The following is a 21,367-nucleotide window of genomic DNA, read 5'->3' as shown; positions in this document are numbered from 1 at the left end:
TGGAGCTATGACCACAATAATTGAGAGATCACGCCCGAGTCCTGGCCAATAGATCAGTCACCCCCCTCCAATCCTTCTTTTGAGGCCGAACTCTTGGAGAATCCTCTACACAACTACTTTGACAGCACCTCCCAATCGACTACTTTCCTGAATCTACTCTGCGCGCCAGAAGCGCGACCAAGCTTCTACCCAAGCTAGTCGGATTAACAACACAAAGTCTAGTCCGATTTGATCAGAGGTTCACCCTTGCTGCTCGCGCTACCATTGAAAGCCAGTGCCGAAGGTTTCTCAGCCTCTGCAGATATGGACCTACCGAAGCCCTCCAACCCCCGCAAGAGGAGGAAGAACAACACGAAGGGCCGAAAACACAAGAAGCAGCGAACGGGTGTGGACGAGGTTGAGGAAACGTCTGTTGACACCAGGTACACTCACCAACAATTCGGAAATAATATCTTCTCAACGCCGACTGAGAACATCAAGGCTTCAGGGATTGTACCCGGTGTGTGTCCTCTTCGTCAATCTCGTTTGGAGAACTCAGATGCTGACAAAACCAATTAGATTACGCGAGTTGTAATGCATTCTCGACTCCAGTCACGGAAGAAACTCAGGCTTCTCAGGCTCCTAAGACTGACGCTGTCATCATGCAAGATTTCGTGGCTTTTGTAAGCCATATTCCTTCCTGGAATAAGGTGCAAAAGCGCATCGGCAAAGAGGGCTTTAAAGACATTGATACCAGTACCATCCTCATAGAGTATACATGCGAGAAAACAACAAACCCGCATGATCAGGTAGGAAAATCAGGCTACGTGCCAACACCCCAGGGTGTTTTCAACCAGAAGAAAGCACCATGGCTAGTCATTGTTCCCAACCCAGAGGCCTGGAGTTTCGAATGCGTGAGGATGACTCGAAACGGTGGACTAGGGGATAGTCGATTGAGTAAAGCACAGTAGGAACAAACTCTGCGAGTTATGTACCCGAACGGCAACGACAAGTCTAACATCGATGACCTTGAGGTTATCTATGTCAAACAGTACTCTGATCCTAAAGCAGGTGAGTGTGTATCACTTATGAACCTTAACGAGGTTAGGAAAATTACAGGCACCAAAGACATGGTTATAGCTGGGGAACTCGACTCTGAATCTGCAAAGAAGCTCCTGAATTTGTACTTGGCCACAAAAACAAGCAAGGTTGCGAAAGCGTATGCGAGATCAGAGGCTGGGGAAGAGGGTAGAAGTGTGGGTTCATTCCAAATTCCGAGCACACGAAGTATGCCCATGGATCCGCTTCGGGATGAGTACCAGATATCTGCTCAAGATTCATTACGAAGATATAGTGCAGTCAACACCATCTCCAGCAAAGCTCTTCAGACATCTTCCCGCAGCAGTAACCTAATTTTGCCCAGTCCGAAGGAAGGCAACAGCACGATCGAGTCACCCATCACAACATTGTCCACGTCTATACCTGGAAAGATTGAGTTCAAAGTCCCGTTTCCGATTTGTCGCCCGGCAAACGCAGGGAAAGATGAATCGAATAAGGACTCCGAAGACAACACGCTCAATGCTACGAGTAGATACCAGGGCGACAACCTTGTGATTCTGAACCATTCATACCCCAAGTCTGAGTATCACGATGAAACCGAGATATTCGGGAAAGGCCAGACGGTTATGACTGAACATAGCAAGTCAGAGGCCCCCGGGACTAGCCGTATAAGCGGACTAAACGAGGAGCAATCAGATGCCTGGTGCTTGAGCGCTATGTACGAGAAGGAGCTTAGCCTTGCCCGACAGGAATATGTCAGTCATAGGGACGAACTCTCTACGATGAATCCGGAGACCATCACCGCCACGCAGCGTGCCAAACAGACGTTTCTGCGAGACAAAATGCGCTGGACCAACAAAGCGCTCATGGAGAGCAAGTCGGGAAATAACTTGACTTAAGATCACCCGGACGTTTCGTCGTACCTTGATCGTAATCTGCCATCGGGCTCGAATTACAGAGTGCCCCGAGCTTGGGTTATCCCTTTCCTGGTCGCATAACAAGGACATAGAAGGTATAGTAAATGTCAGTTATGAGGATACGAGGCGTCACGGGTAGAAGAAAGTCTTAACATGGCGGTAGGTCTGAGCACCGCGTGTATTCGCGAGAGCTTTCTGCAATGTTAGCAATCACCTATGCACGGAATGAATGAATGCCAATCATGTTCTGGGAGTCCAACCCCATTACCAATTTCCCGTGTGATGTTGTGGAGGATCTGGGCCTTGTATTCCGGGACTGATTACTTCGGATGACTTCTGCAACGTGGTCCACGCGTTGAGATACCGCATGACGTAATGCTGATAATTACCACAGCGCCTTCCACTGCTCCTTCTCCTCCAAGACACATGATCATGAAAGAAACGAAATGAGCTCACGTTGGTTCGTATCGTATTGCGACAAATCTACTGACAAGCGACGGTGATTGTGCATCGGACTATATTAGCAGTGGTGCCTTCTGCATCGATTCCTGGGTTGTGACGCACTTTAAAGGGTCCTTTCTTCTTCTCAACCCTACAAGATTTCCCTTCATTTCCTTATCTGAGGTTCTACTTATATCTTGTTTATTTGAGATGGCCCTGCTTCGATACTTCGTTAGGGTGAAGGACCCTGCGGACGCTTCCCGTGCTTCCTGCACATGGCCACAACCACACCGCGCTTGCGACAATACGCACCTAGTGAGTGGCAGTCACGCATGATTCATAACAGGATCTCTTGGTTAACTACTTGGCGGACGAGCAAGTGATTGGAGTTCACGCGCACTTCGCACAGTCAGAGTGATCTCACTCTGCCATCCCATTCACTTCGCCTTTGGCCGCCGCCCACAATCATTTTTTTTTCGTACTAGGCTACAGTTTTTCTAGAAATACGCAGCTACTTACACTCTTTCGACTTTGGAACTATCTGCCCAACGTCAAACGAAGCGCAACAATGTGTAACGGCAAGTCTCATAATGCGCACCTCATCTTCGTCAAGAATGTCCCAGGCCACCTTTGGGCAGAAGGCATACCCAGGCTCTTCAACGAATACAAGCCCCTTGAGACTAAGAACATCTTCCCGGGAAACAGCATCACCACAGTGGTTCTCAGGTTCAGTTCGCACGCCGAGGCTCTCCGCGCGAAAGAAGGCGTGCATGATAAGCGCCTAGGAAACGCGGTACTTCGCACGGAAATGTACGAAGACCGCAGGTCAATCCGCTTCAATCGAGTACAAGAAAGAGCAAAAGCAAACACAAATGACAAGCCAAAAGACAAAGCCGAAGATGCTGAGGAGGCCCCAGAACAGGCACCCACGTACACGATACGCAAACCGCGCAGCAAGAAAAATCTCGTTCCCGCAAAAGCCCCCAACATGATCGCAGGCAACACTTGGGCTACTATCGCAAGCCGACCCCGCATAGAAAAGTGCTCTGAATTGCCCGATCTCCCTACGACTAGCAGCCCAAAGACCGCGCAAGCATACGTGGACCAGACCGGTACGACCGGCACTGCGCCTCCCAACAATCCTCTATCTGAAGAAGAGAACCCTTTCTTGGATCTTCCCGCTGATGCGCCTAGAGAGGAGTTCGCTGAGTCAGATCCCGACGCAACCGACGAGGATTCCGATGAGTCACCTGAAGATTGGTCCCTTGTCACAGCCCCGGACACTGCCTCTTATAACGCGCACAGTACCGCCCACACTACGCCCGAGAAAGGAGCCAGCAAGGCAACCGTTGCAGATAGCGATCAGGAAAACACGGTGCGCAACAACGCAGCTCCCGCTCAGCCACCCATCAACATCAGCTTCGCATACGACAGTAACGCGCATAACACTTCCGGCCCATCGCAGATCGTGGATACCACGGTGCACATACAGGCGAATCACCAACCTCACTGCGCATTTTGTGTGAAGAGGGACGCAGCCAAATTGAGAGCCAGTGAAAGGAATGCTACGGAGCCCAGGGAAAACGGACCTTGGAACCGAGAGTAGTCGGACGTCCAGTGATTTGTCTTTGATAGAACATTCTTTCGGCTTTTAGGAGATTTCTGGAAGCGGGTTTGATCTTTAGACTAGTCATATCAATGATGAACAGGGTGAATAGGCTATAACCATGAAATATACGATCATTCGTCAATGAATGGGCTGTTGAGAACTTCTTGAAGGAATGAGGTGATGTTCTGCGTTGTAGTGTACCATATCGCTGGGACTCACGCGTTGTATAAGCTATCCTTACTCAGCCTTGCATATGCAAGGACCTGATCCTATTCCATGGTGCCGCTGACATGCATGGGGTTGGTGACGTGGGGAAACCCTGGTATTAAATACCGCTTTTGCAATATGTCCGACTAGTTCCGGGAAGGATAGTCACGGAGGTCATACTACGACTCTCTTTTGGTACAGCCGACCCGAGGCACTCCCAAGACTACCCCATCCAGAAGTCTTCAAATGATTACATCGAAGCAGCAAATTCGGTATCAGGGAGAACCACCTGCCTATGAGCCTCTCTTGGACGCTCTTTATCTCCCTTCTCAAATCTAGTTTACGATCTCAATTTTCCCGTCTACAGAGCAGTCTGCTTCTATTCTCATTAGTCACTTTCAGGCAAAGCCTTCAGAACAACTCATTGTTACCCCATTTCGCATGTGACACGGGTGGTTTCCGAACTGCTCTGTTCTCTACATAGTTTTTCCTTGCTCAACTCGCAAAATTTCAGCTGGACAATTATCACTGCTTAAACCTACCAGCTACTATCGCGGACCGCAAACATACATTCACAAATCAAGCCATCGCAAGCCATTACAACTATGAGCGATGAATCGAACACAGCTCTCATTACCATATCTATCTGTCTATCTATATTTTACGTATCTACAAAAGCCACCAGCCATCTAAACAATGACCTTGTGCGGCGCGTCCTTCTCCTCAGGCTCGTTGAAGATGTTGACGGGCCACCTGGGCTTGTTCGCAACATATGGGATGTTAAAGCGTCTGGGCTCCTTCTTGCCAATCTCCTCGACCTTTTCAAAGTCCTCCTTGGACAGCTCGACCTCCTTGAAGTTCTCCTGGATGCGCGATGCAGTCACGGACTTGGGGATGACGGAGTGGCCACCGACTTGGGCCCAGGCGAGGATGACTTGTGCGGGTGTGGCGCCGATGCGGCTGGCGATTTCCTTGATGGTATCGTGTTGGACGAGGAGGGGTTCGCCGACCATGTTGTTGCCGAAGGCCTGGGAGGGGGAGAGTCAGTGAGTGGAATTTAGATGGGGGGCGTGGGGGGATTGCTTACGGAGTATTCAGTGACGTGGATGTTCTTCTCTTTGCAGTACTGGATCAGCTCTGGCTGGAGCAGGCGTGGGTGGCGCTCGATCTGGTTGGCAGCGGGGGGTGACGCCAGTGCCGTCAATGATGGCCTGAAGGTGCTCCTTGGTGTGGTTCGAGACACCGACAGCGCGCGCCTTCTCCTTGGGCAGTTGTGTCATGGCTCTCCATGTGTCGACAATGGAGACGTCGTCGAGCATCTTGACGTCCTCGCCCTGCATAGGGAAAAGGTTGTTGTGTACATCACTGGTCTCATCGAAAGCGACGGGGAAGTGAACAAGGTAAAGGTCTAGGTAGTCGAGACCAAGCTCAGCCAGGCAGTCGTCAAGCGCGGCTGGCACGTCCTTGGGGCGGTGCTGCGAGTTCCACAACTTGGATGTGATGAAGACGTCCTCGCGCTTGAGGCCGGGCACTTCGCCGCCAAACGCCTTCTTGAGTGCTTGCGCAATCTCCTTCTGGTTGCCGTAGACCTTGGCGAGATCAAGGTGGCGGTAACCTGCCTTGAGTGCCTCGAGGACGGCAGCGCCGACCTGACCAGGCTCAGCTTGCCATGTACCAAAACCCAATTGACTTTGAAGCTGTTGTTAGCAATACTTCTCAATGTGGGCGCATTCAGTGGGGTACTCACGGGATGGTGGCGCCAGTGTTGAGAGTGACCTTCCTGCCGAGAGACATGATTGCAATCGCTGTATATTTTGGGGTATCTTGAGGAGGGAAAAAAAGTAAATAGAGAGTAATTTCCTCAGAAAGCGGGTGCTTAGGGTCCTATTAGAAGGAATCTGGGGCAAAAGTTATCAGAGGTGGGATGGTGGGGTCGGCAACGTCACCGAAGCTTGAACCGGCACAATCTCCACGTTCAGCACTCTTTCCGCGTAATCCAGCCCCCTCCGAGATCCACCATGGTCAATTTTGCGTCATGGAATATTTCTCCATCACTCGACTTCCCGCCTTTTGGGTACTCAACAAGCATCATCCATCAGCGCTATGGGTTGGGGGAGCGCCCAAGACCATCTGCCGGGACCATCTCGGTGCCACGCTGTCATGGACATTGGTGGAACAACTCTGGCAGTTCTGAAGGGTCCGAAGGTACTTCCTTGTGACCGAGTTATTAACACGTATTTCATAGTCTTTTTCGCGCTAGATACATCTGGCGAGTATGCGTTTGACTAGGGAGTGGAGCGACGGGACAATTAAAGTAAGCCGTGTTATGTAAGTGTTGGGAATCGAACCTGCGGTAGATAAGGCAGCTGGTTGCTGCATGCACGAGCTTGGATTACACGGCTGACTAAGCCGTGTGGTCCGAGCTCTAGCTGCTGCCTTACTGCCGACCTCCCTCCACCTCCATAGAACAACAAGAACAATCACAATCATTTCAACTCGTTGCAACGAAGGTGATTCCGATACCTTAGCCGTATCAACAGTAAGCGATCCAGACTTGCCGAAGAAAAGGACTAAGCTTGTCGCAACCTCAGCCCAGAGTTTCAGACAAGATGCTCTTGCACTCATATATGAGCCAGAATAATAGAAGTGTATATCTTGTAGTAAGAGTAAAAATTTAAACATCTATGAGACGGCGTTCGCCGAACTACCCATCCTCTAACGAACAAAAGAAAATTAACATTACACGGCCCCTCTTAGCCCAGTTGTCCCCTCACGGCTCCAGCCAACGCCAAACTCGAATGTGTATCCGACATGTACGCCACAGGATCCGCCTCAATCATACTAACATGAAAGCCCTCGCCGGTGTCCTTTCCATCAACCATTACACCAGTAACAAAGGGCCCCTTCAAGCATCCTGCGCTATGCATGACAGTAGGATCATGGTCAACCATCTGGGGGTTAGGGAATGAGATCCTCGGCGGCCCGCTTTCGCCCCTCTTTGCTTCGTGGATGTGCGTAGCCGTGGTGGCAGGCGAACTGAATTCGCCCTGGAAGTTGTGCAGGGTTATCTCGTAGCAGATCATGTTGAGGTGGCTGTTAATGCCAAAGTTGAAGGTGCCGCTTGCGCCTGCGATACCACCAGTAGGCTCGGTGCCGTTGACGACTTCCCCTGGGACAGCATTGACGAAGAACTTGGAGGTGAAGTCGAAAAGTTCTTTTTTGTCATCGTCCTTCTCATCTCTGTCTTTCTCATCCCTGTCTTTCTCGTCGTCTTTCTTATGGTCGTCCTTATCCTCAAACTTGTCAACGAGCTTGTCGTCAACATCGTGGTCGAACTTCTCATCAAACTTGTCGCCGAGCTTCTGGATGAATTTATCGTCGAAGCCCTTGACATCGATGTCCTTCCTCTCAGCGTCGCCATTCTCCTTGACATCGATCGTGACCTGTATCTTGAAGCCACCGCTGGTACTGATATCGATAGAATCACCTGAGACAGGAGCGGCGATGACGCTGAGCCCTAGGCTCGCGATGGCGATAAGAAAAGTAGAGGCGCGCATTGTCGCGGTAGTGATGTAATGTGATTTTTAAAAAAGCGTCTTCTGTTATATCGCAAACAAGTTGTAAAAGTGTTGTAAAGGTTTGAAGACTTTGCTAGAAAGAATGAATGGTGCGCACACGAAATGAGCGTATAGAAGTGAATGTGGTGGTTAATAGAATGTATAAATGGGGAGAAGACTGGTCGACAGCGAATTACTCCTACCGAAATTCCAATTGCAAACTGCCACCATTGTTATATATTCACAAATCACGATCAAATAGAGGCGTTGTTGGTGCCTTATTACCAAGGCCTTGGTGTGTTGTGGGTACTGAGTTCCCGACGTTTGAGGCAGCTCTGTAACGCGTGATGAGTTTGGCTAAGCTTGGCCCGCGCCCCCATCTGATGCACCAACCCCAAATCGAGACTACCTCAGCCCAGTTTGTAAACAGGAATGTCGAATAAGACGTGGAGTTGCGGGGAAACGGTGCGGGCTAAGATCTTGAGTGTAACGAGCAATCTCACGCCATGGACTGTTGTCACATGTCGCCAGGACCTATCCGCATGCGCCAAGTAGTTACGATGGAACCAGTTGGCACCTTGGCCAGGCAATGCCTCAGCCACATCCGAAGGCGTCGTCGATTTGTGCGATTTAACTGCCTGGCCGCGTCACCTCAATCTGTGTATGCACTCATTTATGGGTTTGCGTTGTAACTTGCGCTTCTATGGACACTCGTATTGGATTCCGTGCATATAATCGCAATTCTCATGCGCCACCTCATACTCTATCTCTTCCAAATCACGAGGTCTTGATGATGTCTGCAGCCTTCTCTGCCACGGCGTACATGGTCGCCTGCAAGTGAGGTGCTGGGATCAACGGCAAGATGCTTGCATCCACTACGCGCAATCGCTTTACTCCATGAACCCTCAATTGTGGATCGACGCACCCTCCGAGCTCTTCTGGCATAAGCGCGCATGCCCCGCTTGAATGCGTATATGTAGGATCGAGTGCACCGGCCTTGATGCTAGCATCAAAGATTTTATCGTTCGTCTGGTATTGAGAACCTGGAACCGTCTCTACAGGGGAGTACCGCTGAAGAGGGGGTGCCTTGGTCCAATGCAGCCTGTTCCAGCGTACGAGTTCGCCCAACACCATCTTGTCGACAGGGTTCTGGAACGCGTTTCGCACTACGACGGGATTTGCCGAGGGGTTTGTCATATTCAGCGTTAGTGTACCACGCGAGAGCGGTTTCTGGACTGCAGTAGTAGCTTTTCCCCAAGGCTAGATAGGATACTCGCCAGTTGCGGCGTAATCCGAGAGATAGTGCTCGACAAGTATCTTCCGCTGGGCAAGGAAGCCTTTAAGTAGCGCTTCCGTCTTCGCATAGCGCTCGGGTAGGTAGGCAGTCGCATCCTGCTCGGATATGAGCGCAGTTATATTTGCGTAGCCGCTGGAAAAGTCCCTGAAAGGCAAGAATAGAGCGGCACTACCCCTACCAAAGGTCCATGGCCCAGTACGGTTGGTCGTGTAAAGTTCTGCAGCTGTGGCGTTAAATTCAGGATCAGGGTAGGTAACCAGCATATCAGGGTTGGGAATGGCCTGATTCGAGAGATTGAAGCGCATGTAAAGCGCTTGATGGTCTTGAAAATTCGAGCCGACAGCTGGCAAGTCTTTTCTCACAGTGATGTTCGAAGCGCTGAGTTGATCGCGTGGGCCGATACCAGAGAGCATTAAAAGGTGCGGTGTGAACACGCTGCCCGCTGCAAGTATGACCTCTTTAGCTGCGTATACAGGTCTCGTTGTGGATTCGGTACGAGAAGTATACCTCACACCCTTTGTCACGACCTCGTCGCCATGTTCGAACAGAATCTCGTCGACGTGGGTGTTAGTCATCAAATGCAAGTTTCTCCGTGTTTTTACTGGATCAAAGTATGCGCGTCGAGAATGGCTCCGCTGCTTAGTGGAGTTGTCGATGGAGTTTGGTGTCCAAAACGTGCCTTTCGGGCGACTGAATCCCTCTGATGAATGCGGTATATCTATCCTGGAAACAAACGAGCCCATGATGTCGACGTAGTCTTCATACTGATAGTTCGGTATCGACACTTTTACGGGGCCATTGCCATATCTGGTAGCATGTTAGCCGAAAAAGCTATTCAGGTTAGCATCGTCCTACGCAGTAGCATCAAAGGTCATGTTGAAGTGCTTCTGGACCGCTTCCGACGGGCCATCAAAATGTGTCGACTTCTTGAAGTATTTGGCGAGACCTTCATAGCCCCAGCCTGGGTTTCCAAGCTGCTCCCAAGCATCGTAGTCTGCATCGGAACCTCTGTCCCATTGCATACCGTTCACCACGGAGCCTCCACCCACAACGTTGCCCACGTGTACCATCCAAGTCTTATTATGCATGAAAGGCTCTGGAGCAGATGTGATCGGATAGTAGTTGTTGACATTGATGTTGGCGAAATAGGGTATACTTGTTGCGGGCCTATCATCAATCTCCGCATTTTCAATGACAAGAGCCGTTATTGCAGAGCATGAGCGAGGCCCCGGTGCTATCGACAATCAGAAGTCCTCGGTCAGGCGGTTGGCAACGAACAATCCGCTGAGCCCGCCTCCTACAATGATGTAATCATATGTGTCGGGTACCACTTGAGTTTGGCGAGTGTTGCTGACAGCAGCCGTGGACGCCTTAAAGAAGCCCAGGAGCCAGATCATTGACAACGAGGTAATTAAAGACATGGCGCGAGATTACCAGCTTACGAACGTGATGCGATAAAGCTGTGCCAGTTCACATCTCGTGGAAGGGTTTAGATTTATGTCTGTCGCTTTCCAGACGGCATTGAACTCGGCACCTGGCTTTACCCATACCTCAGGCTAGAGCCCAGATGCTGCAGTACAGTATACCTACATGTACCTCGGTAGGAGGCGACACATGTGTCAGAGAAACAGCGCTTTGAGTGAGGTAACTCAGGCGAGTTACTATACTTAGAAGATAGTTGGATGCGGTTCATTTCGGAATTTACTCAGTCCGGTGATGAAATGTTGGTTCAAAATCCTCCTCGGTGTCTTCGCAGGTGAGACGCAACTTGGCGCTAGTGTGGGCCAATGGCGGGTGAGGTCTGGGTGGGGCCGTGGCTGGCAGATTCGGCGACAGGCTCTCATCTCACACCGCATGATAAAAGGAGGCCGCGGACATGCTGCGTCTGCCCGACACGCCAGCTTTCTCGTTCGCGGGCGCATGAAGGCGACTGAGTTGCGAGTAGTAACTCAGGGTACATGGGGGCCCGTTTTTTCGGTGCATGTACTTGGGATACAAAATGCGGCTTTCCCGACCCTGTTACCTAAGTAGGTAATCTTGTTAAAGCAGGTGAGATTCCTTGGCCCTTGATTGCGACCAATGACACCAACAGCCAGCCATGTTTCCCCGCGTATAAATACGAGCGGTCCTTTTCACTAGAATGTACAATCACCGAGGCCTGTCGTTCGCAGTAGTATCACGTCATCACCATACTTGCCCAAAATATGATACGATCATCATGCTCAGAAACTGCGTCTCCGTGGATTAGCAACAAACACCAACACAGGATTCGCAGAACGTCCAAGACACAATGTCGACATCTACGGCCTGCTTTTAGCACCATCATGAGACTCCATGACCAGAATCGGTAGCCTTTCTTCGCTCCGCCTGTCCAACGCATATCCAAAATGCCAGATTCTGGAAGCCTACCAACGACACATCGCGAACTGATCGTGGTATCAATCTGCATGATCCTCCTCAGCACTTTCTTCACGGCATGGCGGCTAATCATTAGGTGGAGAATGTCTCCGTGGATGCGAACAACCGACTGGCTGATGTTAGTAGGAGCAGTAAGTATACAACTGATCGGTATAAGAGCGCGGATTAAGCTGATCAAGGCTCATAGATACTGAACAATGCTTCCATGGCCACTACGATCGTGTGTGGATTAAATGGCGTAGGCCGTCTCTTACATGATCCTTTTTGGCAACCTAATGCGGTCGACAAGATGGTCTATCAAAATCGCCTCATATTTGCAAGCCAAGCCCTGAACGTCTATGGCATGTGGGTTGTGAAGATGTCAATTTGCACATTGCTTCTCGCGCTGAACTTCTCAAAAAGGTATCGATGGGTTATATGGGTTCGTACAAGCCATCCTGATGCTCGCATATTATCCAAGGCTGACGCCTGGGAACCTAATAGGGAACCATAGTATTCGCGACCATGTTCAATTTATTACTACCCGTTGTCCAACACTTTGGTCTCTGTAGACCTTTCTCATCACGCTTCGATTTCCGTGTCACAAAGAAGACGTGCTGGTCACCGGCAGCCAGTGATCGGAATGGTCTGGTCTGGTCTGGTCTGAGGGTACAGACCAGACCAGACCAGGTGCTTACATAAGGACCGGTCCGACCAGACCGGTCCGACCAACAAGACCGCCAAGAATGAGGCTGAAGCAAAGAAGGAAGCCGAGGAAATGTGTTTTACTACTGACTGTCAATCTAGTCGTCTTCGTTCTCACTATCCTCGATATCGCTGTTCCCCTCAGCTTGGGGCTTTCCATACCAGGCCCGGAGACACTCGCACGCTTCTATAATATCTGCCTTCAGCCTACCACGGCGATCGACGATAGTAAGCTTCGCGCTACTAAAAAGACGTTCGCATTCATCCGACATAGGCGAGATCGCAAACATGTCTAGAGCGAAGCGAGCGAGATCTCGTTGGGAGTCGTAGCGAGATAGCCAGTACGCAATAGCCTCATTGCAACCTGCCTCTTCGTTATGAAGCCGGTCAGTAGAGATGTATTGTTCATACAAATCAGTTGTAGAAACTGGAGCGTCTATTCGAATGCGCTTATGTTCCCGCTGGCGATCAAATGCTGGGTCAGGATCTCTCTCCTTCCTGGCTGGTGGTGGCAGCATCTCGACAGGGTACCTTCCCTTATACTCTGTCTCCCAGAGATGCTTCACCGCTAATTGTGCGTTTTCAAACCACCTCTTCTTCTCTTCGTCGCCATGAAGAACCCACTCTTGCCTGAACCATCCCCACTTGCGATATGGATCAAGGATTTGAGCCGCATATGTATGTATGTATGTAATCCATTAGCGTCCTTTATCAGTCAGAGACTATGTAGGACGGTGGCAGATGCCATTCTAGCTATTTTTATCTCTCCTTTGATGTTCGTTGGTTATGTTTGACTAATGTAGTTTAGGCATGTCCTAGCTATTACAGGGGAGGAGAGAAAGTAAAACCCTATTATAGCTGCCTGTTTTTCCTTCTCTTCAACCTATCTCTTTTTGCAACGCTTTCCTCGTGTTCCTAAGTCTGAAAAAACCTCAAAGGGGAAAAAGCCATGGGATCTTGAACGAGGCGTAGGGTTGTAACAAGCTTAGCGTAGTGTTTGTAGTCGTAGCAGTGCGTGGCTCGGGTGTACTGCGGCTATAACCTGTCGCTTAGGTTTGCAGGGGTAGGTGAAAATTTGCGAGTTGGAGTAAGCCGTTCGATATTTTTTGGTAAAGCCACAAGTGGCGGTGAGAGGAGAAGGATTCGAACCTTCGACCTCTACTACACTGCAAATTTGGAGTGCGGTAAAGGAATACCAGGCGCTTTACCACTGCGCCATCCCCCCATTTGAGCCGCATAATATGCCGGTGGAAGGTCAGTATCTTCAGGGAATCGATTTTGCCAATTCAGCTGCTGATTGTTATAGTACTCAACGCACTTTAACCAAGCAGCATCAGCGCAGCCTTGAATGTACTTCCATGTAAAGTTGTTATCGTCCTCAGTGTGGATGTCGTGGTAGTGATCCTTCGTCTCGCTTATCTCCCGGAGAAGGCAGTCCAAAGTTGAAAACCAGTCCGCAAGTGACGTCTTCTTACCTTCAGAAAGCAAAGTTGCAGCATAGAAGTCTTTGAGAGCGAGTTCAATCTTTTCAAGCTCAAACCAGTGCTGTCCATCAAGCTTAAAGTTCGCGATCCCTACGGAGCCCTTTCCAGGTACATGACGAGCCGAGAAGAGCTCTAAACGTTCTCGAACATTTAATGCACGTGTAATCGAATAAAACCATGAGTTCCAGCGGGTCGAGTTGTTCTGGATAAGCTCAAGCCCGTCGAATTGCGAAAGATCTCCGCCGATAATAATTGTAGCAAACTCCTCACGCCGTTGTGGAGTAAGCCTGATGTATCGCACCAGGTTGTGAAGACGACCCAAACATCCGAACTTCTTCCAGAGCTCTTCCACCTTCGTATAGTCGCCACGTTGATGATGCTTCTCCAGCTTCGCAAGATACTTCTCACAGTTTCGCCCCATAAGGAACGCCTGGCAACAGAGGTTGATGACATGGCCCAAGCAACGCAGCCGGCGATGACGACGTTGTTTTGACTTCATCCATGGGCAGAGATCCTTGAGTATAAACTCAACAGCGGTATCATTTGCCGAGGCATTATCCAGCATAAAGTATCCAATCTGATCTCCGCTAATGTCGTATTCTTCCAGCAATTCAAGGACCACCGATCCAAGATTCTCTCCAGTGTGTTCGCCGTATATACGTCGCATACCTAAAGCGGTAACACGTCGCATGCCGGTAGTATCAATCCACATAGCGACGACGCCTAGGATAGCGTAAGGGTTTGGTGAAGTCCAGAGATCAAAGGAGATAGAGATCCTACTCCGTGAATGGTGTAGGTCCTCCCTAAGCTGTTGCTTCTTCGATATGAATGCATTCATTACCCAGCTTCGGATAGTCTTCGCAGCCTTCGGGAGGTGGTTGAGTAGTGCCGGATTTAAAAAGAGGAGTAGTTCACGAAAGTACTGGTTCTCTAATTGAAAGAAGGCGATATGGCAGTACACAATCCAACGAATTAGAAGCTCTTTAAACTTCTCTACTGACTCCTTCCAGAAAAAGATGCTGGAAGCAGCCCCATCCTTTTGCTGGTCGATTATAGACTTCCGTACAGAACCCTTTCGCTTGATGCCACTCTGGGGATCAATCTGGTGCTTCTGTTCCAGGTGATTCCGGATCCTAGAAGTGCCATTGATGACAAACAACTCTTGCTTGCTCTTCCCAACCCTGCACTCATGGCAGTAATACACCTCTTTCTTATCGCTATCTCGAATGTATTGGAGTCCGTACTTCCAGATGTGTGATGTACCTTGACGGAAATCCTTCCTTGCAATTATTGCACGTTTCACGTACGTGATACCGCCCTGCACGAACTCATCTGGAGATTCGTGATATTGAATAGGAGTGGGTGATAGTATAGGGTGGGTGATGACGTGGGGATAGGAGATGGAGTAAGAGACGTTAAATCTAGTCTTATAATATTCGATGGGGACGGTGAGGTTGGTGTTGAAGGCTCCATAACAATAGTATATAAGTAGGTTGTTAAGGACTTGATTGTTCTATGTAAGTAGAAGACTTACCTTGATCTTAATGACTCATATTGTGCTAAATTTTCTGGCTAGATTAGTCTAAGATCTAGTCACGTGGACCTATTTATAGCCGGACCGGTCCGATCATCTAGACCGGTCCGACCACGGTCTCAAAAAATCGCCAGACCAGACCAAGTCTTGGCGGTCTAGACCAGACCAAGACCAAGTCAGACCAGACCATTCCGATCACTGCCGGCGGCAGCCCGGATTGGCACTGCATATACGCAAGCTATTTCCAACATTATCACGGATCTGGTATGTGCAGCTGCACCCCTTGCATACATCAGATGCGTCCGGGTGAATAGGCGAACAAAGTGGAGTTTACGGGCCGTATTCCTCATGTCGCTACTGTAAGTCGCTGCATACACCTCCTGCTCAACATGTCGGCTCTTCTCTTCTAACACCTACATAGCTGCACAGCCATCTCCGCAATCAAACTCTGGGCCTTCCAACAGTTGCAGGGCCAGAAGGAATTTTACTACAAATGTGTTCCGCTCATCATCTGGTCCATGACGGAGCTTTCGGTTGGTATCGTTGTTGCTAACTTACCTCCGCTCCGCAAATCTTTCGATAGCTTGCTCAGATCCATTCTCCCTACCTCTTTGTCACATACACGCGACTCGATGAGATTCAAGGATCTACATCTCCCGGCATACTTTTCACGGAATACGGCGAGAGACAGGGCGAGCGGAGGGATCGGAAAGTCACATACTGCAGTACTGGCTACGATTGATACGAATGAGGAGGCGATAATGAGGGACATTGATACTGCAGAGAGCCAAAAAGGCGATATTGCCATGTTCGCTTCACGTACGAGGACTAATAGCAGCATAGGATGAAACTTGAATAATTAATTATCCGGGCGACTGTACCTCAGAATCAGCCATATCCCCATCGTACATCTACCACCATCTCTCAGATGCCTACTGCTCTAGTAGTCATCCTCATCCTCGTACCTCCTCTCGTCCCTGCCCTCATCATACGCGTTTTCCATGTTATCACCAAAGTCCTCAACTCCATCAACCATGTTATCCCACTTATTCTCAATGTTCTCTGGAATATCCTCGACCGCTTGAACCTTGTCTCCAGTCCAACGAGCCGCGTTCTCCGGGAAGTTCTCCACATCGTCAACGGCATTGTCGTATGTGTGCTCGGCGCGGCCGACTTGCTCGCCAGTCCAGTTTGCTACGTTCTCGGGTGCGTTTTCTAGGCCTTGTTTGGCGCTGTCGAATCCTTCGCCTGGGTTGATGTTAGCATGGTGTTTGGGTGGAAGGTGGTAATCGAGGGGACTTACCGATCTTGTCGCTTTCATGCATTAAGAGGGCGCCACCAGCGAGACCTGCCGCACCCACTGCAGCATACTTCAAGCCATTGCCGCCTGACTTCTTCTGCTCCTCGGGCGCACTGCTGCGAGTTGGGTCGTATGAGTGTTGTTGGGCGGCACCCTGGTTGTTGTAGCCACCCTGGCCGTAACCGTAACCACCCTGCTGGGGAGCGCCGTAGCTACCCTGTTGCTGGGCATAGCCGGGTCCAGGGTAGTTGGGGGTACGCTCGCCTGTCTGTTGGTTCACAAAAACCCAGCGTTGCTCATGTCCGTTCCACTCGGCGAACCACGGCGGAGAAACGGGCGGAGGCTGTGGTGAGGATTGCTGGGGCGGGTATTGACCGTATTGTTGTGGTGGTGGTTGACCGTACTGCTGTTGGCCGTATTGTTGCTGGCCATACTGTTGCTGTTGACCATATTGCTGCTGCTGACTGTATTGCTGCTGTTGGCCGTACTGTTGCTGCTGCTGTTGGTCACCGCCCGACTTGGTGCCCTTGAAGTCTGAGATCAAATCGCTAAGGAAACCCATGTTGGAAGATGTGGCGTTCAATGTTTGTGTAAATTGCAAAGCAAGCTGAAGTAGAAAGTGTTTTGTGAAGGTAAACGGAGGCGGGGCTTGAATGCGGTATTTATTCAATTGCGACGTCGGCTTCAATCACCCTGCGTCACACAAGCTGCAGCTAGATGGGCCATCCGAGACGGTCCGTGGGATGCGTAACAAATGCAAACCTTACGCTTTGAAACGTGGCGCGAATTTCGGTGTGGCAGTGCCGCTAATTCCGCCATCTGGACCGGCAGCCACAACTTGCCGGTCGAGCCGAGGTAATTGAGCATTTGATTAAGGGGAGTTGGGAAAAGGAGACGTAAAAGATGGAGCGGGTGGATAAGAGAAAATCATTTTGATTTCGCAACAAGACGCGTTCAATCGAGTATGCGTCAACTAAGCAACACTAAGCTTTCCACGCTGGTCTTGGCGCTGCGGGCCATTCCTCCCGGAAGATCCCAGCCGCTCACCGTCGCCGTACAACTCCCACCCCACTTTGCCGGAGCTCAGGGGCTGCTAAGTTCATGCCACATATCGCGACTGCGCCACCCGGTCCAGACATGTTTCCAGTTCCGAGAAAAAGGAGAACAAGTGAGATACAGTTGGCAAGTTGCGATCTTCCAACGATCGCGATCTTAGCGTGAGGCGCAGCTCTCGTACCTGCGCGAATACCAGGGTGTGGCTGATCTGACAGGCAAACTCCAGAAGATGGGCAGCTTCGCGATGCAAGGAAAAAGAACGCATACTGGACGCATCGCGAGCACCACGTCAGCCCTCACGTTACGTGTGCCAGATTTTGTTTGTTGGAGTCTATCCCTTGCGCCCGCACATGAACCAACCCCCCTTTAGCATGTAAGACGGGCGAATGGGAGATTATGTGCAGGCATTGTCGCAATCTGCGTTTTCCCATTCGCGAGTTCAGCCGTCAGTGCTGCCGATACTGGTAATGCTATCCATTAACGTCCAAGTACGTTCAAAGATAGCCTGGATACCCAAATCCGACATCATCCGCGCTGGGATAGACGGAGTAGTAGCAGTGTTAATAGCTAGTGCGACGCTTTTCTGGTCTTTTCCTTTTCCCCAGCGTGTTGGGCGTCATTTTCAAGATGATTGGTATCATCATAAACATCCCCGTTAAACCGTTTTCGTCGTACCAGAGTCTGGGAAGCGGGGAAGATGCGCATCAGCGATGAGGGCTAGGCTGATCCATCATATCGAACGACAGGGCCGCTTCCAGACCCGAAGCCCCGTAAATCGTGACATATTCATAACTCTTGGGTACAGGTGCGGGGCCGAAGGCGCAGTTCATCTTGAGTGGTAGTCGCGGTGTTGCACACTCTCTTACCGTATCGCACGACAACACCAACTCTGCACTACCTCATCCACTAATCTCTCCAAATGTGCAGATACAATTCGAGTATATATCAGGATACTTTCCATGTCAAGGATGTAAGACACAATTACTGTCTGCCAAGTAGAGCAGAGTAGACTACCGTCGACGCGTTTGGTACACTAATGCAATCTCCCTGCAGCTCCGAGGTCTGGATGAATCCAATCATTTCCAATTAATACTGGAAAACATCAGAAGAATTGCGTGGTCGCCTTAGAGAAGCGTCGATATGTGTACGTCTACTGGTATAATTGCTTGATAGTACACACTTTTGATTATACTGTTATACACACTGCTGAACATGCCACTCCTCGTAACTTTGTATATGTAGTATAACAGGTGGTGTCAGGCACGGGAGGTGGAGTTCTACCCCTCTATAGTACCACGGTACTATGCTATGCCCACCATATTGGAAAACCATCAATCGAATAATGGTGACGAGAGCTCTTCCAAGGTTTTGCGATGTTTCTCTTTCCCCTCTATATTTATATCATCATTTTACTGTCTCTCTTTTCCCTCCCCCGTCACTCTTACCACAGTCCTTGGTCTCACTCTGACTGGCTCGCTCTATTACCAGTCACTATCCTGGCACTCGCCATCACCGCTCGAGCGGGGAAGAGCTGCAAGGATCACTATGATTACGATAGGATGTGCTATCGGAAGTGGCACGAGTATTATTCCGGTAGCCACACCCTCTATACTTGCATCAACTCAAAGTGTATCGCCTTGCCATGCAGATTGGGTGAAATGTGCGCCAAAGATACAGATGACGAACCCAAATGCATGAGGAAAGATTGGCATAATCCATTGTTATGGATTCCAGATTTTTGGGATTGAGAACGTAGTAAGGTTTGCATCAGAAATATTGATAGTTTCGGGGTTTGGACTCACTACGATTAGGTCACTGCCTTTCCCTTGCAAGGTGCAGGCGGATGCATACTGTTCAAGCATCACTGTCTTCCCGTGCGTATCTACCGCCACGATAGTTGATTTGTACTGTGACGGGGCTGATATCATCTAGTAGGCATGCTGCAACCTCAATTGTTACGGAGATCACTGTTTGCAGGCATTGTATGCTTGAGCGTGGAAACTTGGCGCAACTGGGTTGCATGGTCTGGGTACTGTCTGTTCGTGTTCATGGGTTCAATTTCTGTAAGAGGGCTCTTGGAGATTAAAAGTTTCATTTTTTCCTTGGAGAAGTGGCATTGTGAAAATAATATAAAGGTTTTATCTCACGTCCCTGTTGTTTCTGCGCTATCTTGTTGGCTGGAATGCTGCCAGTATGATGAGGGATCGATCACCACACACCGCATCGAGACTCTTCCTTGGTATTTTGAATAAAGCCCATGACATCTAGTAGACTACATGTTCGACTAACATCATTTCAAGTGTCATAACATTCATAAACACAGCGTAAACCAACAGAAAGGATTTCTCGCCAAGATCACACGAGGTCTTCGAAGTTTTTAGTAATAATAAGGAACAACTTCAGTAACGAAGACAGGACAGCTGGTAGACGGGTATTTTTGAACACAACAGCCTCCACTAGCCTTTTACATCAGTTTAAGGATCTCACAGCTCCATAGCATCTGCGGTCCTGAATCTAGAATCACATCCCTCGGGTGTAAGATATATACTGTAGTGATCACCTCCTCGTTCTCACCAACATCAAATCCTTTCTAGATCACTTTTTAGAAAAAGGAACCCTTGTGATTCCACATTATGTGATTTTAGAGGATGTCAGCCTGGCACCTCGGTTCACCTGGTACACTGTGAACTGAATCTCACGTGACTCCTCGCCACCTGCTTACTCATCTCGGTTGTGTATATAATCGCTCTATGTAGCTCTCTCAATAGAACAATTTCTTCCTCTCTTCTGCCCTGTCCTCAAATATCTAACAGAGGACACAGCGGAGAGTGTGTGATAAGAGGAAAGAAGTGGGAAAAGAGGCAGAGATTATATAGCTATTCTGGCCCAGCTTAGCGGAAGTCACTGCTCCATGTGAGACTCGAAATTTCGTTTTTCACAGACATCATTGTTGTAGATATCTTTTTCAATAGCGCACATAGCCGCCGACTCAACATATGACGTTTCTGAACTCATTTAAAAAAAAAGTCAGGACCGGAGCAGTAAGCCAGAATTTTTGAAGGTCGCGTTGTAAGTTTCATAATGTGGAAAAAAGGAAGAGAAAGAAAAGGATTTTTTTTATAGAGAGTAGTACCCCGCTTGACGGAAGTCACTGCTCCATTCCCAGACGACATCGTTCTTTTGCGGACATACTAGCGATCGTCTACTTTTTCAATACGTCAATAGTTCTCACACAGGTGCCGGACCGGTATCATACGGACGTGTATGGATTTTGAGAAAGGCCAGAATCATGAAGTGCGACCTTGTCTTTTTGGAATATCGCCCTGGATGTTTTAAAGTAAGAAGGAAAGAGAGAAGTAGAGAGAAACGTGGGCTTTACTGGTAACTCAATCCAGCCCACCAGAGGTTACTGCCCCATGGTACATTGGCTCGGCTTATTTGAACACATAGAGCCTGGAGTAGGCTTTTAGCAATTTCCACAGAGCCGCTGCCGCCAACATGCAATCCCAATGCATATAATTTTAGACAAAAGCGGAACCATATACTTGCTTCCACGCTGTTTTAGGAAGAAAGAAAGATTTCCAAGTAAAGAAGTCGAGAGGAGAGAGACGGCGAAGACTTTATAGAAGCTTTTAACCCAACCAGACAGCCTCGCCACTCATTAGTATCAAGCATAATGTTTTGGAACGAATGAAGTTTATAGCCCGTGTTTTCGGTAGGTTCTATGCAGACACAGCCGGCGAAATAGAAAAGGTTGATGGAATTTTTTTTGGAAAAAGAGGAATCTTTAATTTTTTTTTCAGGTGCCGCTGCCCACATGTCGGT

General features: G+C 49.3%; 13 protein-coding genes across 13 annotated transcripts; 5 read left to right on the top strand and 8 right to left on the bottom strand.

Moving 5' to 3' along the window:
• Nucleotides 1-303: 303 nt before the first annotated feature.
• PtrM4_050670 (uncharacterized protein) lies at nt 304-950 on the top strand (the record flags this gene model as incomplete). Its single annotated transcript, XM_066104873.1, has 2 exons — nt 304-499; nt 559-950. The coding sequence occupies 2 exons, from the start codon at nt 304-306 to the stop codon at nt 948-950; spliced, it is 588 nt and encodes a 195-aa protein (XP_065959437.1).
• Nucleotides 951-968: 18 nt separating this feature from the next.
• Nucleotides 969-1,937, top strand: PtrM4_050660 (uncharacterized protein; the record flags this gene model as incomplete). The annotated part of the gene is made up of 1 exon (XM_001936860.1): nt 969-1,937. The coding sequence occupies one exon, from the start codon at nt 969-971 to the stop codon at nt 1,935-1,937; it is 969 nt and encodes a 322-aa protein (XP_001936895.1).
• Nucleotides 1,938-2,964: 1,027 nt separating this feature from the next.
• PtrM4_050650 (Tymo-45kd-70kd domain containing protein) lies at nt 2,965-4,002 on the top strand (the record flags this gene model as incomplete). The annotated part of the gene is made up of 2 exons (XM_066104872.1): nt 2,965-3,240; nt 3,319-4,002. 2 exons carry the CDS (start codon nt 2,965-2,967, stop codon nt 4,000-4,002), a joined length of 960 nt encoding a protein of 319 aa, XP_065959436.1.
• An 899-nt stretch (nt 4,003-4,901) lies between these two features.
• PtrM4_050640 (ARA1, Aldo-keto reductase, related to diketogulonate reductase) lies at nt 4,902-5,225 on the bottom strand (the record flags this gene model as incomplete). Its single annotated transcript, XM_066104871.1, has 1 exon — nt 4,902-5,225. The coding sequence occupies one exon, from the start codon at nt 5,223-5,225 to the stop codon at nt 4,902-4,904; it is 324 nt and encodes a 107-aa protein (XP_065959435.1).
• An 81-nt stretch (nt 5,226-5,306) lies between these two features.
• Nucleotides 5,307-6,006, bottom strand: PtrM4_050630 (ARA1, Aldo-keto reductase, related to diketogulonate reductase; the record flags this gene model as incomplete). The annotated part of the gene is made up of 2 exons (XM_001936858.2): nt 5,307-5,901; nt 5,960-6,006. The coding sequence occupies 2 exons, from the start codon at nt 6,004-6,006 to the stop codon at nt 5,307-5,309; spliced, it is 642 nt and encodes a 213-aa protein (XP_001936893.2).
• A 959-nt stretch (nt 6,007-6,965) lies between these two features.
• PtrM4_050620 (CHRD domain containing protein) lies at nt 6,966-7,769 on the bottom strand (the record flags this gene model as incomplete). The annotated part of the gene is made up of 1 exon (XM_001936857.1): nt 6,966-7,769. The coding sequence occupies one exon, from the start codon at nt 7,767-7,769 to the stop codon at nt 6,966-6,968; it is 804 nt and encodes a 267-aa protein (XP_001936892.1).
• A 777-nt stretch (nt 7,770-8,546) lies between these two features.
• Nucleotides 8,547-8,966, bottom strand: PtrM4_050610 (BetA, Choline dehydrogenase and related flavoprotein; the record flags this gene model as incomplete). The annotated part of the gene is made up of 1 exon (XM_066104870.1): nt 8,547-8,966. The coding sequence occupies one exon, from the start codon at nt 8,964-8,966 to the stop codon at nt 8,547-8,549; it is 420 nt and encodes a 139-aa protein (XP_065959434.1).
• A 63-nt stretch (nt 8,967-9,029) lies between these two features.
• Nucleotides 9,030-10,136, bottom strand: PtrM4_050600 (BetA, Choline dehydrogenase and related flavoprotein; the record flags this gene model as incomplete). Its single annotated transcript, XM_001936856.2, has 2 exons — nt 9,030-9,873; nt 9,922-10,136. 2 exons carry the CDS (start codon nt 10,134-10,136, stop codon nt 9,030-9,032), a joined length of 1,059 nt encoding a protein of 352 aa, XP_001936891.2.
• Nucleotides 10,137-10,310: 174 nt separating this feature from the next.
• PtrM4_050590 (uncharacterized protein) lies at nt 10,311-10,487 on the bottom strand (the record flags this gene model as incomplete). Its single annotated transcript, XM_066104869.1, has 1 exon — nt 10,311-10,487. One exon carries the CDS (start codon nt 10,485-10,487, stop codon nt 10,311-10,313), a length of 177 nt encoding a protein of 58 aa, XP_065959433.1.
• Nucleotides 10,488-12,266: 1,779 nt separating this feature from the next.
• On the bottom strand, nt 12,267-12,686 carry PtrM4_050580 (Dimer-Tnp-hAT domain containing protein; the record flags this gene model as incomplete). The annotated part of the gene is made up of 1 exon (XM_066104868.1): nt 12,267-12,686. The coding sequence occupies one exon, from the start codon at nt 12,684-12,686 to the stop codon at nt 12,267-12,269; it is 420 nt and encodes a 139-aa protein (XP_065959432.1).
• A 643-nt stretch (nt 12,687-13,329) lies between these two features.
• PtrM4_050570 (uncharacterized protein) lies at nt 13,330-14,364 on the bottom strand (the record flags this gene model as incomplete). Its single annotated transcript, XM_066104867.1, has 1 exon — nt 13,330-14,364. The coding sequence occupies one exon, from the start codon at nt 14,362-14,364 to the stop codon at nt 13,330-13,332; it is 1,035 nt and encodes a 344-aa protein (XP_065959431.1).
• A 1,170-nt stretch (nt 14,365-15,534) lies between these two features.
• PtrM4_050560 (uncharacterized protein) lies at nt 15,535-16,029 on the top strand (the record flags this gene model as incomplete). Its single annotated transcript, XM_066104866.1, is given in 3 exon segments — nt 15,535-15,545; nt 15,608-16,005; nt 16,025-16,029. 3 exon segments carry the CDS (start codon nt 15,535-15,537, stop codon nt 16,027-16,029), a joined length of 414 nt encoding a protein of 137 aa, XP_065959430.1.
• Nucleotides 16,030-16,114: 85 nt separating this feature from the next.
• Nucleotides 16,115-16,405, top strand: PtrM4_050550 (uncharacterized protein; the record flags this gene model as incomplete). Its single annotated transcript, XM_066104865.1, has 1 exon — nt 16,115-16,405. The coding sequence occupies one exon, from the start codon at nt 16,115-16,117 to the stop codon at nt 16,403-16,405; it is 291 nt and encodes a 96-aa protein (XP_065959429.1).
• Between the last annotated feature and the right edge of the window lie 4,962 nt (nt 16,406-21,367).

This window comes from Pyrenophora tritici-repentis, chromosome 10 (assembly GCF_003171515.1).
Source record: "Pyrenophora tritici-repentis strain M4 chromosome 10, whole genome shotgun sequence".
Classification (NCBI taxonomy): domain Eukaryota; kingdom Fungi; phylum Ascomycota; class Dothideomycetes; order Pleosporales; family Pleosporaceae; genus Pyrenophora; species Pyrenophora tritici-repentis.
This window is presented reverse-complemented; position numbering and strand designations above follow the sequence as displayed.